The sequence below is a fragment of the Lolium perenne genome, chromosome 7 (genome assembly GCF_019359855.2).
Source record: "Lolium perenne isolate Kyuss_39 chromosome 7, Kyuss_2.0, whole genome shotgun sequence".
In the NCBI taxonomy this organism is placed as follows: domain Eukaryota; kingdom Viridiplantae; phylum Streptophyta; class Magnoliopsida; order Poales; family Poaceae; genus Lolium; species Lolium perenne.
In genome coordinates, this window is record NC_067250.2 from 319,216,792 (window position 1) to 319,235,337 (window position 18,546).

An 18,546-nucleotide genomic window follows, 5' to 3' on the forward strand; every position below is an offset into this window, starting at 1 on the left:
TTCTTTTTATTCTGTTCATCTCCCCACCAGAAGTTGCGTATGATTTGCTCAAGATCATCGACGAGTCCCAATGGGAATTTGAATACACCCATAGCATATGTCGAGATAGACTGAAGTATAGCCTTGATTAAAATTTCTTTTGCCCCCGAGGACATATATTTCTCAGACCAATCGCTCGCGTGTTTGGCAAATTTTCCTTTTGTTGAGACAAACTTTCCCTTCTTCAGTCTTCCTTCAGGTACCGGTAGGCCCAAGTACTTTTCCTCAAAACAATTAGTATCATATTGCAAGATATTCTTTAGTTCAGCTTGTACTGCCGCTGTACATTGATCGCCAAACATAATCGAACACTTCCCCAAGCTTACAAGTTGGCCAGTACCTTGCTCATAACGGTCCAATATGGATTTGATCACTGTAGCTTGTTCTACAGAACCCTCAAAGAAGAGGAGACTGTCATCCGCAAATAACAGGTGGGATATTCCGGGTGCCCTCCGACAAATATGCAACTCCCGAAGAGAATTGCTCTCAATCTCCTTCCGAATGAGACAGGATAAACCATCAGCAACAAATAGGAAAAGGTACGGTGAAAGAGGATCACCTTGACGTATACCACGAGTTGGGGTGAAGGAGTCCAACATATGTCCGTTAAAGCGAATAGTGTATCGCACGGTGGTAACACACTCCATTACCCACCGTATCCATTGACTATGAAAGCCCAATTTCGCTAAAACCCCTTCCAAAAACCTCCAGTCCACGCGATCATACGCTTTGGCCATATCCAATTTGTACGCACAGAAATTCCTACGGGCTGCCGAACCCGTCTGTATAGAGTGGATGCACTCAAACGCCATTAATGCATTGTCCGTAATAAGGCGCCCAGGGATAAAAGCACTCTGAGTTGGCGAGATAATATCTTGGAGTAGTGGCCTAAGCCGGTTAACAAGACACTTCGAAACTACCTTGAAAATGACGTTGCACAGACTAATAGGTCTAAAATCTCTTAGGGCCTCCGGGTCATTTTTCTTCGGAATTAGAACAATAACAGTATCATTTACTCCTTCGGGCATAGTTCCAGTTGCAAAGAAGCATTGAACCGCTAGTACAACCTCATCCTTGAGAAGGTCCCAATTCCTCTGCAAAAAGCGGGCCGGAAAACCGTCAGGTCCTGGGGCTTTTAGAGGCCCTATTTGGAAAAGGGCATCGCTGATTTCCTTTTCAGTAAACGGAGCACAGAGCTTGATGTTCATATCATCGTCCACGCACGTCTGCATACAGTCAGTGATGATACTTGGGTTGATGTTTTCCTCCTGCGAGTATAAAGACTGGAAAAACCCCGTGGCAAGGTTACCCATCTCGACCTCATCCGAGGTCCATGTGCCATCTTCCCGCTTCAGGCGTCTAACTCTATTCTTCCTTCTGCGCCATGAGGCCCGCCTGTGAAAGTACTTTGTGTTTCGGTCTCCCTCACGTAACCATGCAACTCTGGAACGCTGCATCCACATAATTTCCTCCCTATAAAGGAGTTCATCCATCTCTTTCTCTAATCCAATACGTGCAGCAACACTAGCATCATCTGTTAGTTGGCGAACACGCTCCAACTCCTCACGCTTCTTCTGAATTTCCTTAGGTACAGACTTAAAATGAGTTCGTTTCCACCTATGTAGATTGTCCATGACAGAGCGAAGAGCGGCAGCCACATCACCCAGATCCTGTCCCGGTATTCTCCGAGACCACGCTTCCTCGACCGCAGCGGAAAGAGATGGCTCCCGTTCCCAGACTACTTCATATCTCCGACATGGAATACTCGGCAGACAATTGGTGGAAGCATCAACGGCGAGAAGGATCGGGCAATGGTCTGACCGGGAGGACGTTAGGTGTCGAAGCCGGTGTTCCGGGAATAGGGAGGACCACGCCGGTGAGGCCACAGCTCGGTCTAGCCGGACTTTTACATTACGTTCCCCACGCTGCTTATTGTCGAAAGTCCAAGGCGTACCAATGAAGCCAATGTCATGAAGATCACAGTGTGATAAAACCTCCCTAAAGTCCATCATAAGCCTCTCCGATCGTGTTGTTTGGGAGAAATGCTCCTCCTGCCACATTGCTTCATTAAAATCACCCAACATAAGCCAAGGTTTGTCGGAGCGATCCTTTATTTGCCGCAGCTTTGTCCACATATGATGGCGATCACTAGCCTTCGGCTCTCCATAAATAAAAGTCCCTCTCCACATATGATCATAGGGGCCACCACTAATATGGACATCAATATGATGGTTACTAAAGGAAAGGAGATCAACAATAACGTCCTCCGTCCAGTAAAGTGCTATGCCGCCTCCTTTCCCAGTCCCCTTCACCTGAAAACATTCTTTCATTCCGATTCTGAAACGTAAATTCTCCACTCGCTCCTTACTTTGTCTGGTCTCGCAGAGAAAGACTAGACATGGCTTGTACGTCTGTACGAGACAGACGAGTTCTTGAACGGTCGCAGATGTGGGCCACCTGACAAGTTCTTGGAGAGGAGCATGTCAGTCGCAGGTTCTTCGGTTTCTGATAAACGTACAATGGATGCTACAGATTTGAAATCTACTGGAAAAGTGGGCAAGATTAAAATATTCAATAAGATTAAATCTGAAGATTATCCTCCTGATACTCCTAAGCCATCAGTTGTAATACGTCCTCCTGCTGAAGCAGAGAAGGATGCACCTCGTAAGAAGGTCATTATCAAGCAGCCTAAGGGGCATGTAGACCAGCAAAGAGCTATTGACATTAGGAGTGGCCAGGAGCCCAGAAAGATAAGGAAAATTGCTGAGTTATCAACCTTAGAGAAGGCTAACCGAGAGGAAGATCATTGGTTTGCTGGAGAGCCCAGCCAGATGAATTCCTCTGGTAGGTTGGGTTCGGAGGGTAATAGAAAAAACAAAGTAATGGGAAATGATGAATCCTGGAGAGCTTTTCAAGAGCAGCGAGAGAGACAGGAACAGAGGTTAATTGAAGCTAGGATGTATGAAGCAAGCAGGGAGGAAGAGCTCCAGAAGGCAAAGAAGAAAAACAAGAAAAAGAAAAAACATGAATTTCGAGATGACGACGTTCTGGATCACCGGCCATATAGAAATGACAGAAAGGTACCTGAAAGGAATCGAGCAGCAAAGAGACGTACTCCAGCTGATATGGCAGAATATGCTCCATCGGCCAAGCGGCGCCGAGGAGGAGAGGTACTTCTTTTCGCTCATGTTTGGTGGAAGTATGCGTTGTTTTATTAATGTTTACCTAAACCGTTTATGCTGATTCCCTTCCGATGAGAATTACTTGTAACAAAAAATTTGATTAATGCCAGGTATCCAGCTTTGTCTCTGTTTTTTTGTTCTGCCTCCTAGAATTATCCCTAATTTTTTTTTTCTCAACTAAAGAGTCTCAGTCATTTATGCCATCTCAACAGAATAGTATTGCTTCTGTGAAGAGATGAAGGAACAGGACCGTAGAAAAAATCACTTTTATCATGTATTCCATCTGTTTTATTCTGTTCTTAGTTTTTCAGTTCCATCATTTTTCTTGAATATTTTTTATCATTTAGTTTTTCAACTAGTTTTTTTATGATACCTATTTGTGCTACTGTCTGAAAGAACAGACATAACCAATCGATGTTTGTTTATTTGCAAGACTAGGAATCTGAACTGAGTTGGTTGTTTGCATCCTAATGCAGGTTGAGCTCTCCAACATATTGGAAAAGATAGTTGATCACCTGAGGGACCAAACTTCTATATCCTTATTGTTCCTCAAACCAGTGACAAAGAAAATCGCTCCTGATTACTACGATGTAATCCTGCGCCCGATGGACCTTGGCACGATAAGGGACAAGGCGAGGAAGATGGAGTACAAAAACAGGGACGAGTTCAGGCATGACGTGGCGCAGATCAGATTGAACGCGCATTTGTACAATGACTCGCGGCACCCCCACATCCCTCCGCTAGCTGAGCAGCTCCTGGAGATATGCGACAGCCTTCTCTTGGAGAGCGCGGACTTGCTCGATGATGCGGAAAGCGCGATCGAGGGGTAGGACAATAACAAGATACAGCACCTTTGCGCCGTATCATCATCCTGACGTAGATTGCTGTACCTGCTGATCTTTAGCGAGCAAGGGGGGAAAGCACACCTGTAAATTCTTTTTTAGGTTGGTCCTCGACTGTTTCTTCTGCCTGGTGGCTGCTTCCGGGTGTTTGGAGTCGGAGTGTACACAAGCAAGCTTTAGGCTAGTCGTCTAGGCAGGGCCTGCTGTACCTATGGGGCCTCTTGCTGTAAAAAAGTGTAGCAATATTACAATGTCAATATTCAGATGTTGTAGCTGTACATCCTGTGCGCGGATGATCTTTTTTGAATCATATGGATATAGATGCAGAAAGGTCAAACAACTATTCTTATGGGCTCCTCTGTTGCTAATGTTATTTGTATCAATTCGATTCAAAGGGTAGTCACTGATGTTTGATCTGTTTGAACTGGCATTGTTTGGTGAATGTTTCTGTGTAATGAGAGGCAACTGTACAAAATGTCCATAGTCAAAGCGTGTGGAATTGTGGATTGAGTTATTATCATGTACAAGTTGCTTACCTGCTTGTGTATATAACATTATTTTGAGGTGCCAGATGATGTGTACAATGGAGACTTGTGGCTATGCCTTGGTGATGTAACACGGTATTAACCAAACCATCTTCTATACAATGTTTTTCCTCACCTGATGCTGTTTCTCGTAGTACTTGGTCGCAAAGGATGATGTGATCCATTTTTGATCAGGATCTTGACGTATTAACAGTGCACAATAGCTAGAGATTATCGTTACTACTTATTTGCCTTACCCGGGAGAAAATATAGGTTTACTAATCCATAAGTACAGACTCCCCCGGAGGGAGTACAAAATGTCTTTGGTTTTTTCTGCAGTGTCGGACTGACGACGCATACATTCAGACCGGACGAACAGCACAATCAGACTGAAAGCGTGTTCCGTTTGGCAGTGACGAAACCCGGGAAGCGGGCGACGTTTTTGTAATCCCAAAATTCAGTGTGGTGCTTCCGTCGGCCAGAGAAGAAGACCCGACTCATTCTTTGCTATGCCATGCCATGCATGCGTTCAAATCATGGGTGTCTTGCATTGCGATTTGGGATAGCTACAAGCTGCTAACCGCACCACCTAACCTACCATGAGTCCATGACCAGTTCCGAGTTGCAGTCACTTTCGCAAGCTTATCTTTCTCATTGCTGTGCACAAGTAATCTCCCAAGTGAAAGAGTAGTACTCTTGACCGTCGAGTAGTTTCAGACGTAGGCAGGCAGCTAGCCATGGCCGGGTCCTCTCACCACCGGCGTTGCCTGGTCGTGATCCTCCTCATCGTCGTTTTGCAGACGTCCTTGTACGTCAGCTCGGCTGCGGCGTCGACGCCTCTGGCGGCGGAGCGGACGCGGCGGAAGGACCCGCTGGACGGGCTCCGCTACTACGGCGGCGGATGGAACATCAGCGACAGGCACTACATCGCGGCAAGTTCCTCTCACTTAGCTTCTACCATGCTTGGTTTCACCCCGTACGTTGTGCTCACGCTCTCGCCGCTACGTGCAGTCGGTGGCTTTCAGCGCGGCGCCGGCGTTCGCGGCCGCAGCGGTTTGGTTCGTCGCCTTCGCCTTGGCGGGGCTCGTGGCCTGCTGCTGCCGGTGCTGCCGCGGCGGCACCATCAGCGACTACTCCTACTCACGCAAGAAATTCGCCGTCTCCCTCATCCTCGTCCTCGCCTTCACGGCGGCCGCCGTCATCGGGTGCGCGGTGCTGTACGACGGACAAGGGAAGCTGGACTGGACAGCACCACCTCCTCGGGCCCTTCCTAGCACGATAGATGAGCGTTCGCGGGTACGGTCTGGGTGCGGGTCGACGTTCCGGCCGGGCACGTTTTCTTCGGCGCGCCTTGTTTCGATGGGGACCACCAAACCATGGCAAATACGGAGTACTATGCACCACGATCGATCGAAGGTAGCGAGACGAGAATCGCACACGCACACGCACACGCACGCCCCCGCCCCCCTTCCCTCACGTGCGCGCGTGCCTACGCCAGCCTGGCTCCAGCAGGTTCGTTTCTTTTCCGCCCCCCTCCTTTCCTTTTCTTTTCTTGCTTAATTGCATGCGGGGTGGGTCAATTCAATTAATCCAGACTTGTCCTCTTATTTTCTTTTCTTTTGTTTTATCACAACAACCTAAGCTAAGCTAGCTAGCTACGACTAGGCTAATCTCGATCAGCTCCGCACTCCACAAGCTACGTGGATTCAGTCCTTTTCCTATTATCTTAATTTGCTCAATACCAAAAGGAATTCATCACGTTTAATTCTTTCTCTCTGCGCGCGCGCGGCCGGTACGCACGCAAGTAATCTCCCAATTTTTTTCTCAAAAAAAAGTAATCTCCCAATTCCACTTGCTCCTCTTGCCGGTGGAATTAATAATTTTTTTCGATAAAGGGAATATATTAATATCAAGAAGATACCAATTACACCCAGCCTCTGCAACAACGCACCACCCTAATGGCACTACGGATGCACACAGCCAAAAACAAGAAAAGAAAACTAAGAAATAAAAGTCCCGCTACAGTATCTCGGGCCTAACAACAGCAATACATCCACCGCCAAGACCGGTGCAATTAATAATACATGGAGCCACAGAGCTTAATTCATTTTGGGGCGCTCTATCTCCATGCATGTACCTATATGCTGTTTCATTTATCTCTCAGACGCGAACGCGCGTGGCCATGCACTATACCTCGTTTTTTTTCTCCCCTTGACATTTCTCTCGCGCACGCGCACCCAAGATTAATTTACTTTGCCTTTTTTCCATCCACCGGTTCAAATCACCAACATTCACGTCACAGTCTACGATTCAAATCACCTGTTTTATTACCCGCAAAGAAGAAATAGTACTCGGGTTGTCCGAGTCATCGCGGTTCCCGGATCAGGCCGTGGTCCTAATTTGCTTCAAATGTCGAACTACGTCGTCGTGGGTTGCCGGGAGAGTTTCTCTCGGTGGCGGCGGCAAAGATCCACGGCATCCCTAGCTGCCAACTCTTCATATCAGGTCATCTTAATCTAGTACGTGCCAAATAGTACATGCAAAGTCGTTTCCATGCCGCCCATCGAAACCATGCAAAATTAAGCACATAAACCAATCGTGTACCTGCCGCACAATTCCATGCAACACCACAAGGTATTAGCTAGTATAGCTGGATTCAGTTTTCTTCTTCTCGATCTTTATTTGCTCAACTCAAGGCCAAGGCTACATACACAACTCACGTGTTCCCAATCTTTTCGTTTCTTGTTCGTCCGTTTTTTATTGCCACTGATTTTTATTAAAATTACACGGCGTGCCACCGGTAAGTAGAAAAACGATTCGAAACACCGCCTGCTATGACCGCATAAACGGAGCCCTCCGAGGTCCGAGCGCTGAGTCCTACGCGGCTACGCGCCACCTACCGTGTTACGGTCGAATTCATCCGTCGACCCTACCACGGCCCCCTCGACTCCCTCTTCCCACACGGAAATAAAACATCTTCCCCAGGTTCGGATTCTGCCACAGATCGACAGCTCCGTGAGATCCCCGACGTCCTTGGAGAAAACAAAGAATCCGTCCAACTTGACGCCGGTTAGGGCCTGGCGCCGCAGGGCTCAGCCGCCTAGCACCTCTGTGCTGTGGAATCAGCTGATCTTCACGCCGACACGGCCAACCTGGAGGTCGATCTGGCTGCCGCGGTGCTCGATTTGGATGCGTGACGGCGAAGACCTGGCGACAAGGGGTAGCCAGGTGGAGCTGAATGAGATGGATTTGGTTCACAAAATCGGGGGTCCATCCCTGGAAAAGTGGGCAAGATTAAAATATTCAATAAGATTAAATCTGAAGATTATCCTCCTGATACTCCTAAGCCATCTAAAGGTATAATAGCTGCCCCCCCATGGGGGCTTCACAGCGATCCTTGCACGTGAGTCGTTGGATCTTCCTTGCAACGAATCTCAGCCGTTGATTCCTGGCTCAGAATCTACTAGCTAACCCCATGCAACGGCCAACTGTTACCCGCCTCCGGCTGCCATGTGGGCCCCACCTTTGCCGGCCCCGCACGTCAGCGACCGTGGCTGGGATCTCCATCGGTGCGCACTGGCGGCGGGCAGAGATCTCCACCCCGCAGGGGTATTTTCGGAATTTCATCCTGACATGGTATAAAAGCGAGCCCCCAGGCAAAAAAAACCCTAGCCTCCTCCCGCACCTGCCCCGCGCCCGCCTGTCGCCCGCCGCCGCCTCCAGCCGCCGCTGCCTCGCGGCCCCGCCCCGCCCTCGACCCTGCCCCTGCCCCGTTGTCGTCGCCGGCCGCCGCCTCGAGGCGCCTCCGACGGTGCGGCTAAGGGGCGGCGCGACCGGTTCCCGTAGGGATGGCGGCGCGGGCGACCTCCACGAGCCATTGAGTGCCGGGGAGCAGGGCCGCCGGCGAGGCACGTCGCGAGCGCGCGGGAAGCCGCGCCGCCGGTAGAGGTCTACAGGCTCCGCTCCCCAATCCACGCGCAGCCAGCCGCTCTCAATCCCCGCAGCCGCCGCCCCCGTCCCTTCTCCTCCCCTTCCCTCGGCCTCACCTTCTCCACCTGCAACCCCCGTCGCCGGGGCGCCGCTGCCGTGCACACACGCGTAGAGGATGCCGCCAGGCCCTCCACAAGTGCCGTGCGGCGGATCTAAGCGAGGAGGAGCGCCCACCTCCGATTTGTGGTCATAGGAGGCGTCCTCCATGGTGGTCGTGCGGGTGAGGCCGGAGCGTGGTCGTGGACGTCGTCCTCCTCTGCAGCAGCGATCCAGGCACAGGGACTTCCACCGAGGAGGCCGGGCCTCCGTGCTGACTCGTCGTCGTTCTCATCGTATGGTCATCCCGCCCGCCCCACTGCCCCATCCTCCTCCAGCTCTCTACCTTATTTTTTTCCTTGCATTTCCCTCTCTAATTGTTTCCTATTGTTTGTAGGAGGTAGATTTTTCACACGCTAATGTTTGGTTTAACCAAATGGATCTATATTGGTGCTCCACCGTTCATTTGGCTCCATTGATTGTTGGCTTGCTGCTCACTGGAATATAATCAATCCATCATTCAACGAAAAATATGCAGAGTTCACTTTATGGATGATTCACCAACATTAGTATTTTTCCTCTGAATGCGGAGTGTTTTTAAAGCTGCTTCATAGATCCACGGTGATGATTGGTTTCCTTGCCAAGTGTTCTTAACCTCCATGTTCTGATTGAGTTGTTCATACAAATTTTGTTAACAATATTGCCTTTGGATGTGTAATTATCTTTGTTTGATTGGTCACTCTCTATTTTTAGTTTTACTGCTCGCTTTCCCATAAGAAAACTATGCAAGTTCCTTTTAAGTATAATGCCAGCATCGAGTCATGGTCATACTGATAATAATTATCAGTGATACATTTGCATCGGGTTACCTCTGTGAAAGAGGATTGTCTGTTGTATCACACTACTAAGCTTTTGCTCCATGCTTTTGGCTCATCGTGATAATTAGTAGATTTAATTAACTAAAAGACTGTATCTGCAACATTACCAATAATTGTTTTTATTGCAGATTTGGGGAAGCAGATTGCATGTTTGTTATCTCCTGCAAGCATAATGGAATAACTGAGGTGAAGCCTAAATTAAGTATGCTTAGGTCAGTGCATGCTTTTCATTCCATTCTGTAGCCGCAACTAGCGAAAGAGAATTTCTTTTAGCACCTGCAATTTTAATCTTGATAGGTTTCATCAACGATAGATTTGTTTATGATTACAGAGAGACAAGGTTTAAATGTCACTTGCACTAAGTTATATGGTTTATTGACTTGCAGATCTCCTTCTACATTGATTTGCGGAGGGGTTTTCACAAATAAACAAATGAGGGATAAAGGTGCCATGCTTCGTGTTTGGTGACAGCTCTCTCAACACAAAGTATTCCTTTATTAGAGTTGGGTTTCCTTGCCGGCGACCTCGTCGTCTCTAACCTGTCTAAGGTATACCATATCATCCCTGTCTCTTCTTTGATTTCTGTTGTACAATTCATAATTTATGCTTGGCTGCTGCAATTCAGCTATGATCCAGAGGTAAAGAAAGTGACTGAACTGACTGCAGAAGTGTGTGCTGGACCTCAACTTGCTTGATTTACTTCGATTAATTTGATATTTTTTTATTCAGCTCTAATTGTGTGAAGTGGGATGAGGACAATCTGTATGAGTTTGAATCAAGCAAGCCAGTGAGACAGAAGATACCTGAGCTCAAGACATAGTATCACCCTATTATGATAGATGGTGATGGCATATACCCTGTTACTTTTATCTCATCATATCTGACCACTGTTAGTGCAAAAACTGAATATTTTTATCAATTGCTTGTTGTCTAGGGTCAGTATCACCAAAGCACCCGTTTGACAAGTGCCTAGATGAGACTGTTAATGTTGAAGCTATTCTAACTGTTTTAAATGGCGTGGCTTCTTCAAGTAAAAATGATTCTAAGGATGATGATTGGGCAACCTCAGATGATGATGCGGATTCCATGGAACATGATGATGGTTGGTAGCTTCTTGCTCAATAGCTATTATAATGTGGTTATTCTGTTTGCAGTAATTTTCAATCATATATTGCTATATTGTGTTTGAATCTATTTAAATGAGGGAAATTAATGTGACTTGCTTTTTAGTGGAAAAACTAAGTTGGTTTTATAGTGACTGCATGGATGATTAGTCTTAAAAGGTTATGCTACATGTTGATTCAAGATTATGATGAAAAATCAAGATTATATATAGTTGTTAGCCTGTGAGGTGTTATCTGCTTGATGGTTAGTTTCTGGAGTAAACCACCAATTACCAGTGTGCACTGTTCTACAAGTTGAGCTATGCAAATCAATGTTATGCTATCAACTAATGACAACTCATATAGCTTTTCTTAATTTCCTACCTTACAAAAAGCTTTCACAGCTCTTTTCTAAGAAAATAAATTTTATCTTATAACATGATTTGTGTGTTTATATAACTGCTAAAAAAGGACATGAACTGAACCATAAGCTAGCAGGCTGAGCATTTTACATGACCTCCAAGCTATAGAGATCACAATGGTTTGGATCCTTGAGTTTCTACCTTTTCCTTGAATCTATATCTTTATTCCCTAGGTTGGACTCGATGTAGAGTATCATGGTCACCAACTATTGGATATGCTTGTTATGTGCGATTGCTGGCAGAGATGGACAAGAAATAAGGTGATGCTACACACTGAATTCTATCTTGGTTTTGCTGGAAATTCTATCCGGGTTTCGCTCTCTACCACGAAACAATTTCTTTTCCATTTAGGTACATTGTTTATTGTTCATTTCCATCTGATTTTATTCTTGGACAACTTTTCCAGGTGTATTTTGGAGGAAGAAGATGGAACTTCTTATTGTTTGGTCTCCAATGTATTTTGGTTCAGGTGCCCCGGTCTAATGATTTTTCTTGCTGGTTATAGTATTTCTGGATCATATGGTTCGACATCCATCCATACATAACCATTGAAAACGTACATATTTCATGCAACTTCATTGTACTTTGGGTACTTTTATCCAATCTGGTCTTATTGCTCATATCCAATATCCATGTGCTTGAATGCCTTTTTTATGTTTGGATGTGCCGCCGCGAGGAGGAGCGGCCGGTGGGGATCCACATGAGCTGGAATTTTGTCCTCCTCTGCCTGTGGAAGTAGCAGATGCCCGTTCAAGCTCAGGGCACTATGCTTAAAATATTAGTTCAGGCTATTACCCTTAAAAAGATTAGCGGATCCCACTCCATGCCGTTTCCTTTAAAAAATTATTAGATGGCCTAATTCCACTTTCCATAATATATGCTCCTTTGTTTATGATTAGGCAATAACACTTGAATTATTAGGCATTCTTGATGTATCTTTTCTTTTGGCATGTACTGTGTCCTGTTGTTATGACTATTACTTATGCTATTTTACGAGTGGATATTAGCGCAGTGGGTAGCGGGATGCTGAACTTGCTAGCCAGAGGAATGAAGTAGACACTTACTTTTTATTGCACCATTATATTTACAGCATAGGTCCTTATTAGCTATTGTGTTTAAGACAGCAGCTTTCAGTAGTTTGTAGCTGACGGACAATGGAGCAAGGATGAAACAAAAGCTTTTGTGGTATTCCAAGTGCGTCTTTGCATTCCTCAAGTAGTTGTCGATGCTGCCCATGCTGACATATGAAGCCAGTTATTTGCAGAGGTGGTACATTTTATGGTGCTTTTCATTTAACATACTCTGCATAATTTAAGTTGTATTCCAGATATGCATTAGTTTAGCAAAGTTGATGGCCTATTCCGTGTAAGTGGTGTTCTTACCCTGTTTAGTACATCGCAGATTGTAAATGAAGAAATTGTATCCGTTGATGGATACGAGAGACAGTTAGGAAAGCAGCGCAAAGTCTAAATTTGAAAAAGAAAGCTGCTATGACCATCTTCAGTAAAGCAGTATACCTCTTCCTTAAAAAACTATGCAAGCTCAAATATTTGATTTTTCCTGCTGTTGCATTTGTTCTACTACCTACAAAAAAATCAAATAATCCAGAGAAATAAAGTAATCATTTTGTTTACAAACCGTACATCTATACTGACTTCTTTTATTTCAAAATGAGGCTTTTGTTTTCTACTCTATTTTCTGAATGGTACTGTAGTTTTTTACGAGTTTCCTGGATTTTCTTCGTAGTAGCACCATTTAAGGTGTTATGATGCATTCATACCCTTACATCATGCTTGCCGTTTCTTCATAACTCACATGGCAACAACAGGTTGATATCCGGAATTCTTATTTTCTTATATACAATGTATTTAACTTGGCTTGTCATTTGGTGGTGCTTACACAATGGTGGCATGCCTATTGATTCAAGAATTCATGTGATTAGAAAAAAAAAATTATGTAGATTGGAGACAAATTTCTATATCTCAATTGAATAATCCATGGTGAACAGATTTATAGTATATTAGATTAGCGATAAAATCTTCAGAATGATACCTTCTTCCTGCTGATGTTAACTTTCTGCATTACCAATTCAAGTGATAGGTACGGATTCTCAGAGAACAAAAGCAACTGGGGGAATCACATTGAGCATGCAAAAACTGAAAAGGTAAATTTCCTTCACCACAAATGTCTACCTCTTTCGTATTGCGGCACACACTTGTTTTCTAAGAATTTGTACTCCTTTTTCGTATAACCATTTACTTGCTATCACAAGTTGCTTTCTATTTTTCTTATGAACTATATCTTTCATATAATAATAAGGACGGATGAACACTCACGTGCATTACTTCTGTATAATCTAAAGGTTATGTTAGGCAGTGGTGATGAGATATTTGATTTAGGTGCAAGTTTTCATCTTTTATTAGGTAAATGCTCTCTCTGTCATATCACTGAGCTTCATAGAAGGGCAAGTGCGTCATAATTGGTTATTTTGTGCATATAAATCAAATGTTTCCTGTTTGCACACTGACCTACTGGGTTGTTTGTGTAAAGGGGGTCAACTACCTCGTGCTTGCCCCAATTCTTTGTTGCAAGAAACTAATCTGAGAAGTCATTTAGTTTGTAGTGTAGTTCATCTGTTTAGCTGGTGGCCTAAGGTACTACTTGGTCAGAAAAGCTAATTTCCAATCTTATTGGATGATTGCCCAGTTATATGAATCCAATTTGGAAACATGTATACTGTTCTGTAGTGTTTACGTAGTTGCTTAGCTCATGGTTCTTCTTTAGTATTGCTTCCTGCGTTTCTTTTCTATTATATGGCTGCGGGAAATAACATGCAAAGATCAGTGGTTTGAAGTTTGATCATGTATCCACCTAAAAACAGATTAAAACAAAGTCATGCAATAGTTACAATATATTTCTTTCTTTCTTATAATTATAGCTGAAATAATGTTCAGTGGCCATTGCCTATCTTTTTAGGTAGCTGAGGGAATCAATATCAGGTCTTCTTTATCGAACGAGCCGTGGACAAAGAACAACAATAGGCTGAACTGGAGGTTGGTTTCAGTGGGGTTTGATCGCCGATTTTTCTTCAGTGCAAGTACCTGCATATTGTGGTCAACAATAGGTCTATCTATACATTCGGCAATTCTGAGTGGTACAAGTTGAAGAAGTTCAATCTATATATACTGGACTTTAATACTTGTGTTTCATTCATCAGTATTCGCATCACCAATGAAGGCATCCTTTAATAATAGGTCAGGAGCGATGAGATTTCACAAATTCTTGTGTTTCTTTCATCAGTATTCGCATCACCAATGAAGGCATAAATTAATAATAAGTGTATACTTTGAATCTAGATGTATGATGTCCGTTTCTAATTGTTTGTTGTCTTTCTGTATATCTTATGTTCAGGTTTTTGGTGGCTGTATTGTCTTTAATCTACCTCTCTTGTTGTCTTCAGTGAGTATTGTCTAATTTGGCTCGGAATGTCTAATGTGTGATATGTATTGTCTTGCTTGTTTAGGATGGACAGACGTATAAAAAGATAGCTTTTTTGCTTCCTGTTTTTATGCTACTTTCCGTTGCTACTGAAACTATATGTGATGACATGCCTACGGTACAGCTCAGCTGAATGAAATAGTTTCTGACGGTTGTGGTCCGGGTTTTCAAACTACCAATTTGACCTGTTATGATAGCAATGAACAATTTGACCTGAATGAGCAAACTGACTGCAAGTTTCGAAGTGTTATAGCTGGTTGTGTCAAAGGGAGAACCCTCTGACTTTATCACTTTGATTTTTTCAGCACAACAATTTTCACCAAATCTTTGCAAGCGATCCAACAAATAGAATCATTGCTCTTGCTCAACCTCAAGGGGACGTAGTTCCGTGCTTCCCTATCTTCCTGCTGAAGAGCTGCTTCGCCCCAGCTCGGATACCGGCCTCGCCTGCAAAATGCATCGCGAGGTAGCTGCAGAGAATCTGATTTTGGCACCGTCGCAGTGGCGGCACCGGCGTCCATGAACGATCGAGTAGAGATGATGTTGCCTGGTGACCCGTAGCTGACCGCCACGAACAACTCGCACTATTTTTCTTTCCTCGATTACTCAAAAAAAATTTGCTCGTCTTTACCTCGAATCATCTAGACAAGTTGTTGCTATAATTAGCTACCTACATGTGGCCATGTGGGCTGCACCTCGTGCCGTGGAACCTCTGAAAAGCCTCGACAAAGACCGAAGCATATGTATGTCAGAGTATTTTGTTTACTAATTCATCAGTGTGTATTGCAAGACATATCTATAATGTAGGCTACATATCATTGATTTAGATGGATACCTAACATAGTGTTTTATTATCCGTTTACCAATACAAAAGACAGCAGACAAGATGCGACCCAAAATCTTTTTTTTGACATAAGAACACATATATTATAAGATGCAGCAGGCCGCCTCATTAAAAACCTTCCAGTCCCCTCAGGTACCCTGGTAAGGAAAAGAGTGCGAAAGAAAACCTGCTGCCCAAGGATTACAGAGTGTTCTTACAATCTAGAAAAACCAGGTCCCGAACGCAGTCGGGAACAGAGTCACATAAAATAGCACTAACACCTGATTTTCCTACTTGCGCCAAGACATGAGCAACGCCATTGCACACACGGTCCACCTTTGAGACGACGATGTCTCGAAAGATCTTCAGAAGTTCCCGTGCCTCTAGAATTAGTGCCCAGCTTGGAGATTGTTCCACGGACTCAGACGATATCGACATCACAGCACGGAGACAATCAGACTCCAAGATCGCTGGCCACCTCTGTAGATTGATCAAATGCCGAATTCCTTCAAGACAAGCCAGCACTTCCGCTTCCTCAGCGCTATTGCAAAAAGGAATAAATTTCCATTCCGTTAATATCACTTGCCCCAGCTGATCACGAATGATGATCCCCAGTCCAGCGTGCTTCGACACTGAGTCCCAACCAGCATCAACATTGGCCTTTATTTTGCCGTCGCCCGGAGGAGTCCAAGAGGAGCATACATCCAAGGTGGTATTGTTCCCATTAGTCACTGCCGCATAGGATTGTTGATAGTTCACCAAGAATTGAACCGAGGACGAAATCGAAGCCTTCCCGTCACCATGGACTACATTGTTGCGGTGATGCCAGGATCTCCATAACAAATAAATAATCTTCGCTTGTACCTCGAAAGTGGTCGAGCCTAGAAGCTGAAAAAACCAGTCCTTGCAATTGTTCATGAAAATAGATTCTGTAGGGAGGGACCAGTGTGCACGCAGCTCATCTCGCAAAGCACGCGCCAGGGTACAGCGGACAAGGGCATGGTGTGCATCCTCCTCCTCTTGCCCACATATAGAGCAGATTGGGCTAACCGAACTTATTCTACGGTGAAGTCCCGTGAGTACACCTAGAGAGTCTGTCGCAGTCCGCCAAGCAAAGACACGCATCTTCTGTGGGACCTTTGCCTTCCACACGAGACCCCAAATCCTCCGATCGCCGTCTGGTTCTGAACTAGATTGGCCCTGATTCAGTCGCTGCCACGACTCTTGCATGCCGATTCTATACGCTGAACGGACGCTAAAAGCTCCGTTACTTTCGCCACTCCAGGCAATAAAATCCTCCGTTGCACGAGATGGCAATTTAATATTTAAGATGGTATTTGCATCATGGGGCCACACACAATCACGAACAATAGCTTCATTCCACGTTCTGGATTCATGATCAATAAGATCAGCTACCCACTTCTTCCGCGAATGTCCTCTCCTTCCATCAACTTTCAGAGCACCGGGTCTAGGAAGCCAATTGTCACGAAAGATCTTCACATTATAGCCTGTACCAATCCTCCATATAATTCCTCTTTTCAGTAAATCCAGACCATGAACTATACCCTGCCACGTCTGAGACTGATTCTGGATAAAAGCTGTGTCAATAAGATGGCCCGAAGGATAGTAGCGAGCTTTCAGGAGTCGAGCACACAAACTATCAGGAAATTGTAAAAGTCGCCAGGCTTGACGTGCCAGAAGGGCCTGGTTAAAGACACGTAGATCTCGGAATCCTGTGCCTCCCTTCGCTTTAGGACGTGTGATTTTATCCCAAGCTAGCCAATGTAGCTTCTTTTTATTCTGTTCATCTCCCCACCAGAAGTTGCGTATGATTTGCTCAAGATCATCGACGAGTCCCAATGGGAATTTGAATACACCCATAGCATATGTCGAGATAGACTGAAGTATAGCCTTGATTAAAATTTCTTTTGCCCCCGAGGACATATATTTCTCAGACCAATCGCTCGCGTGTTTGGCAAATTTTCCTTTTGTTGAGACAAACTTTCCCTTCTTCAGTCTTCCTTCAGGTACCGGTAGGCCCAAGTACTTTTCCTCAAAACAATTAGTATCATATTGCAAGATATTCTTTAGTTCAGCTTGTACTGCCGCTGTACATTGATCGCCAAACATAATCGAACACTTCCCCAAGCTTACAAGTTGGCCAGTACCTTGCTCATAACGGTCCAATATGGATTTGATCACTGTAGCTTGTTCTACAGAACCCTCAAAGAAGAGGAGACTGTCATCCGCAAATAACAGGTGGGATATTCCGGGTGCCCTCCGACAAATATGCAACTCCCGAAGAGAATTGCTCTCAATCTCCTTCCGAATGAGACAGGATAAACCATCAGCAACAAATAGGAAAAGGTACGGTGAAAGAGGATCACCTTGACGTATACCACGAGTTGGGGTGAAGGAGTCCAACATATGTCCGTTAAAGCGAATAGTGTATCGCACGGTGGTAACACACTCCATTACCCACCGTATCCATTGACTATGAAAGCCCAATTTCGCTAAAACCCCTTCCAAAAACCTCCAGTCCACGCGATCATACGCTTTGGCCATATCCAATTTGTACGCACAGAAATTCCTACGGGCTGCCGAACCCGTCTGTATAGAGTGGATGCACTCAAACGCCATTAATGCATTGTCCGTAATAAGGCGCCCAGGGATAAAAGCACTCTGAGTTGGCGAGATAATATCTTGGAGTAGTGGCCTAAGCCGGTTAACAAGACACTTCGAAACTACCTTGAAAATGACGTTGCCTGAGACTAATAGGTCTAAAATCTCTTAGGGCCTCCGGGTCATTTTTCTTCGGAATTAGAACAATAACAGTATCATTTACTCCTTCGGGCATAGTTCCAGTTGCAAAGAAGCATTGAACCGCTAGTACAACCTCATCCTTGAGAAGGTCCCAATTCCTCTGCAAAAAGCGGGCCGGAAAACCGTCAGGTCCTGGGGCTTTTAGAGGCCCTATTTGGAAAAGGGCATCGCTGATTTCCTTTTCAGTAAACGGAGCACCGAGCTTGATGTTCATATCATCGTCCACGCACGTCTGCATACAGTCAGTGATGATACTTGGGTTGATGTTTTCCTCCTGCGAGTATAAAGACTGGAAAAACCCCGTGGCAAGGTTACCCATCTCGACCTCATCCGAGGTCCATGTGCCATCTTCCCGCTTCAGGCGTCTAACTCTATTCTTCCTTCTG

The 18,546-nt window shown here is 45.0% G+C and overlaps 1 protein-coding gene across 1 annotated transcript; it reads left to right on the top strand.

Annotated features, from left to right (window-relative positions):
* Positions 1 to 2,482: 2,482 nt before the first annotated feature.
* LOC139833005 (transcription initiation factor TFIID subunit 1-like) lies at positions 2,483 to 4,479 on the top strand. The gene is made up of 2 exons (XM_071823035.1): positions 2,483 to 3,209; positions 3,698 to 4,479. Exons 1-2 carry the CDS (start codon positions 2,520 to 2,522, stop codon positions 4,049 to 4,051), a joined length of 1,044 nt encoding a protein of 347 aa, XP_071679136.1. The 5' UTR covers positions 2,483 to 2,519; the 3' UTR covers positions 4,052 to 4,479.
* The last annotated feature ends 14,067 nt before the right edge of the window (positions 4,480 to 18,546 follow it).

Excerpts from the sequence above, each read along its gene's own strand:
- LOC139833005 (XM_071823035.1), top strand. The coding sequence starts at position 2,520 with ATGTCAGTCGCAGGTTCTTCGGTTTCTGATAAACGTACAATGGATGCT. Across the intron at positions 3,210-3,697 it reads AGCGGCGCCGAGGAGGAGAG|GTTGAGCTCTCCAACATATT; the intron begins GTACTTCTTTTC and ends ATCCTAATGCAG.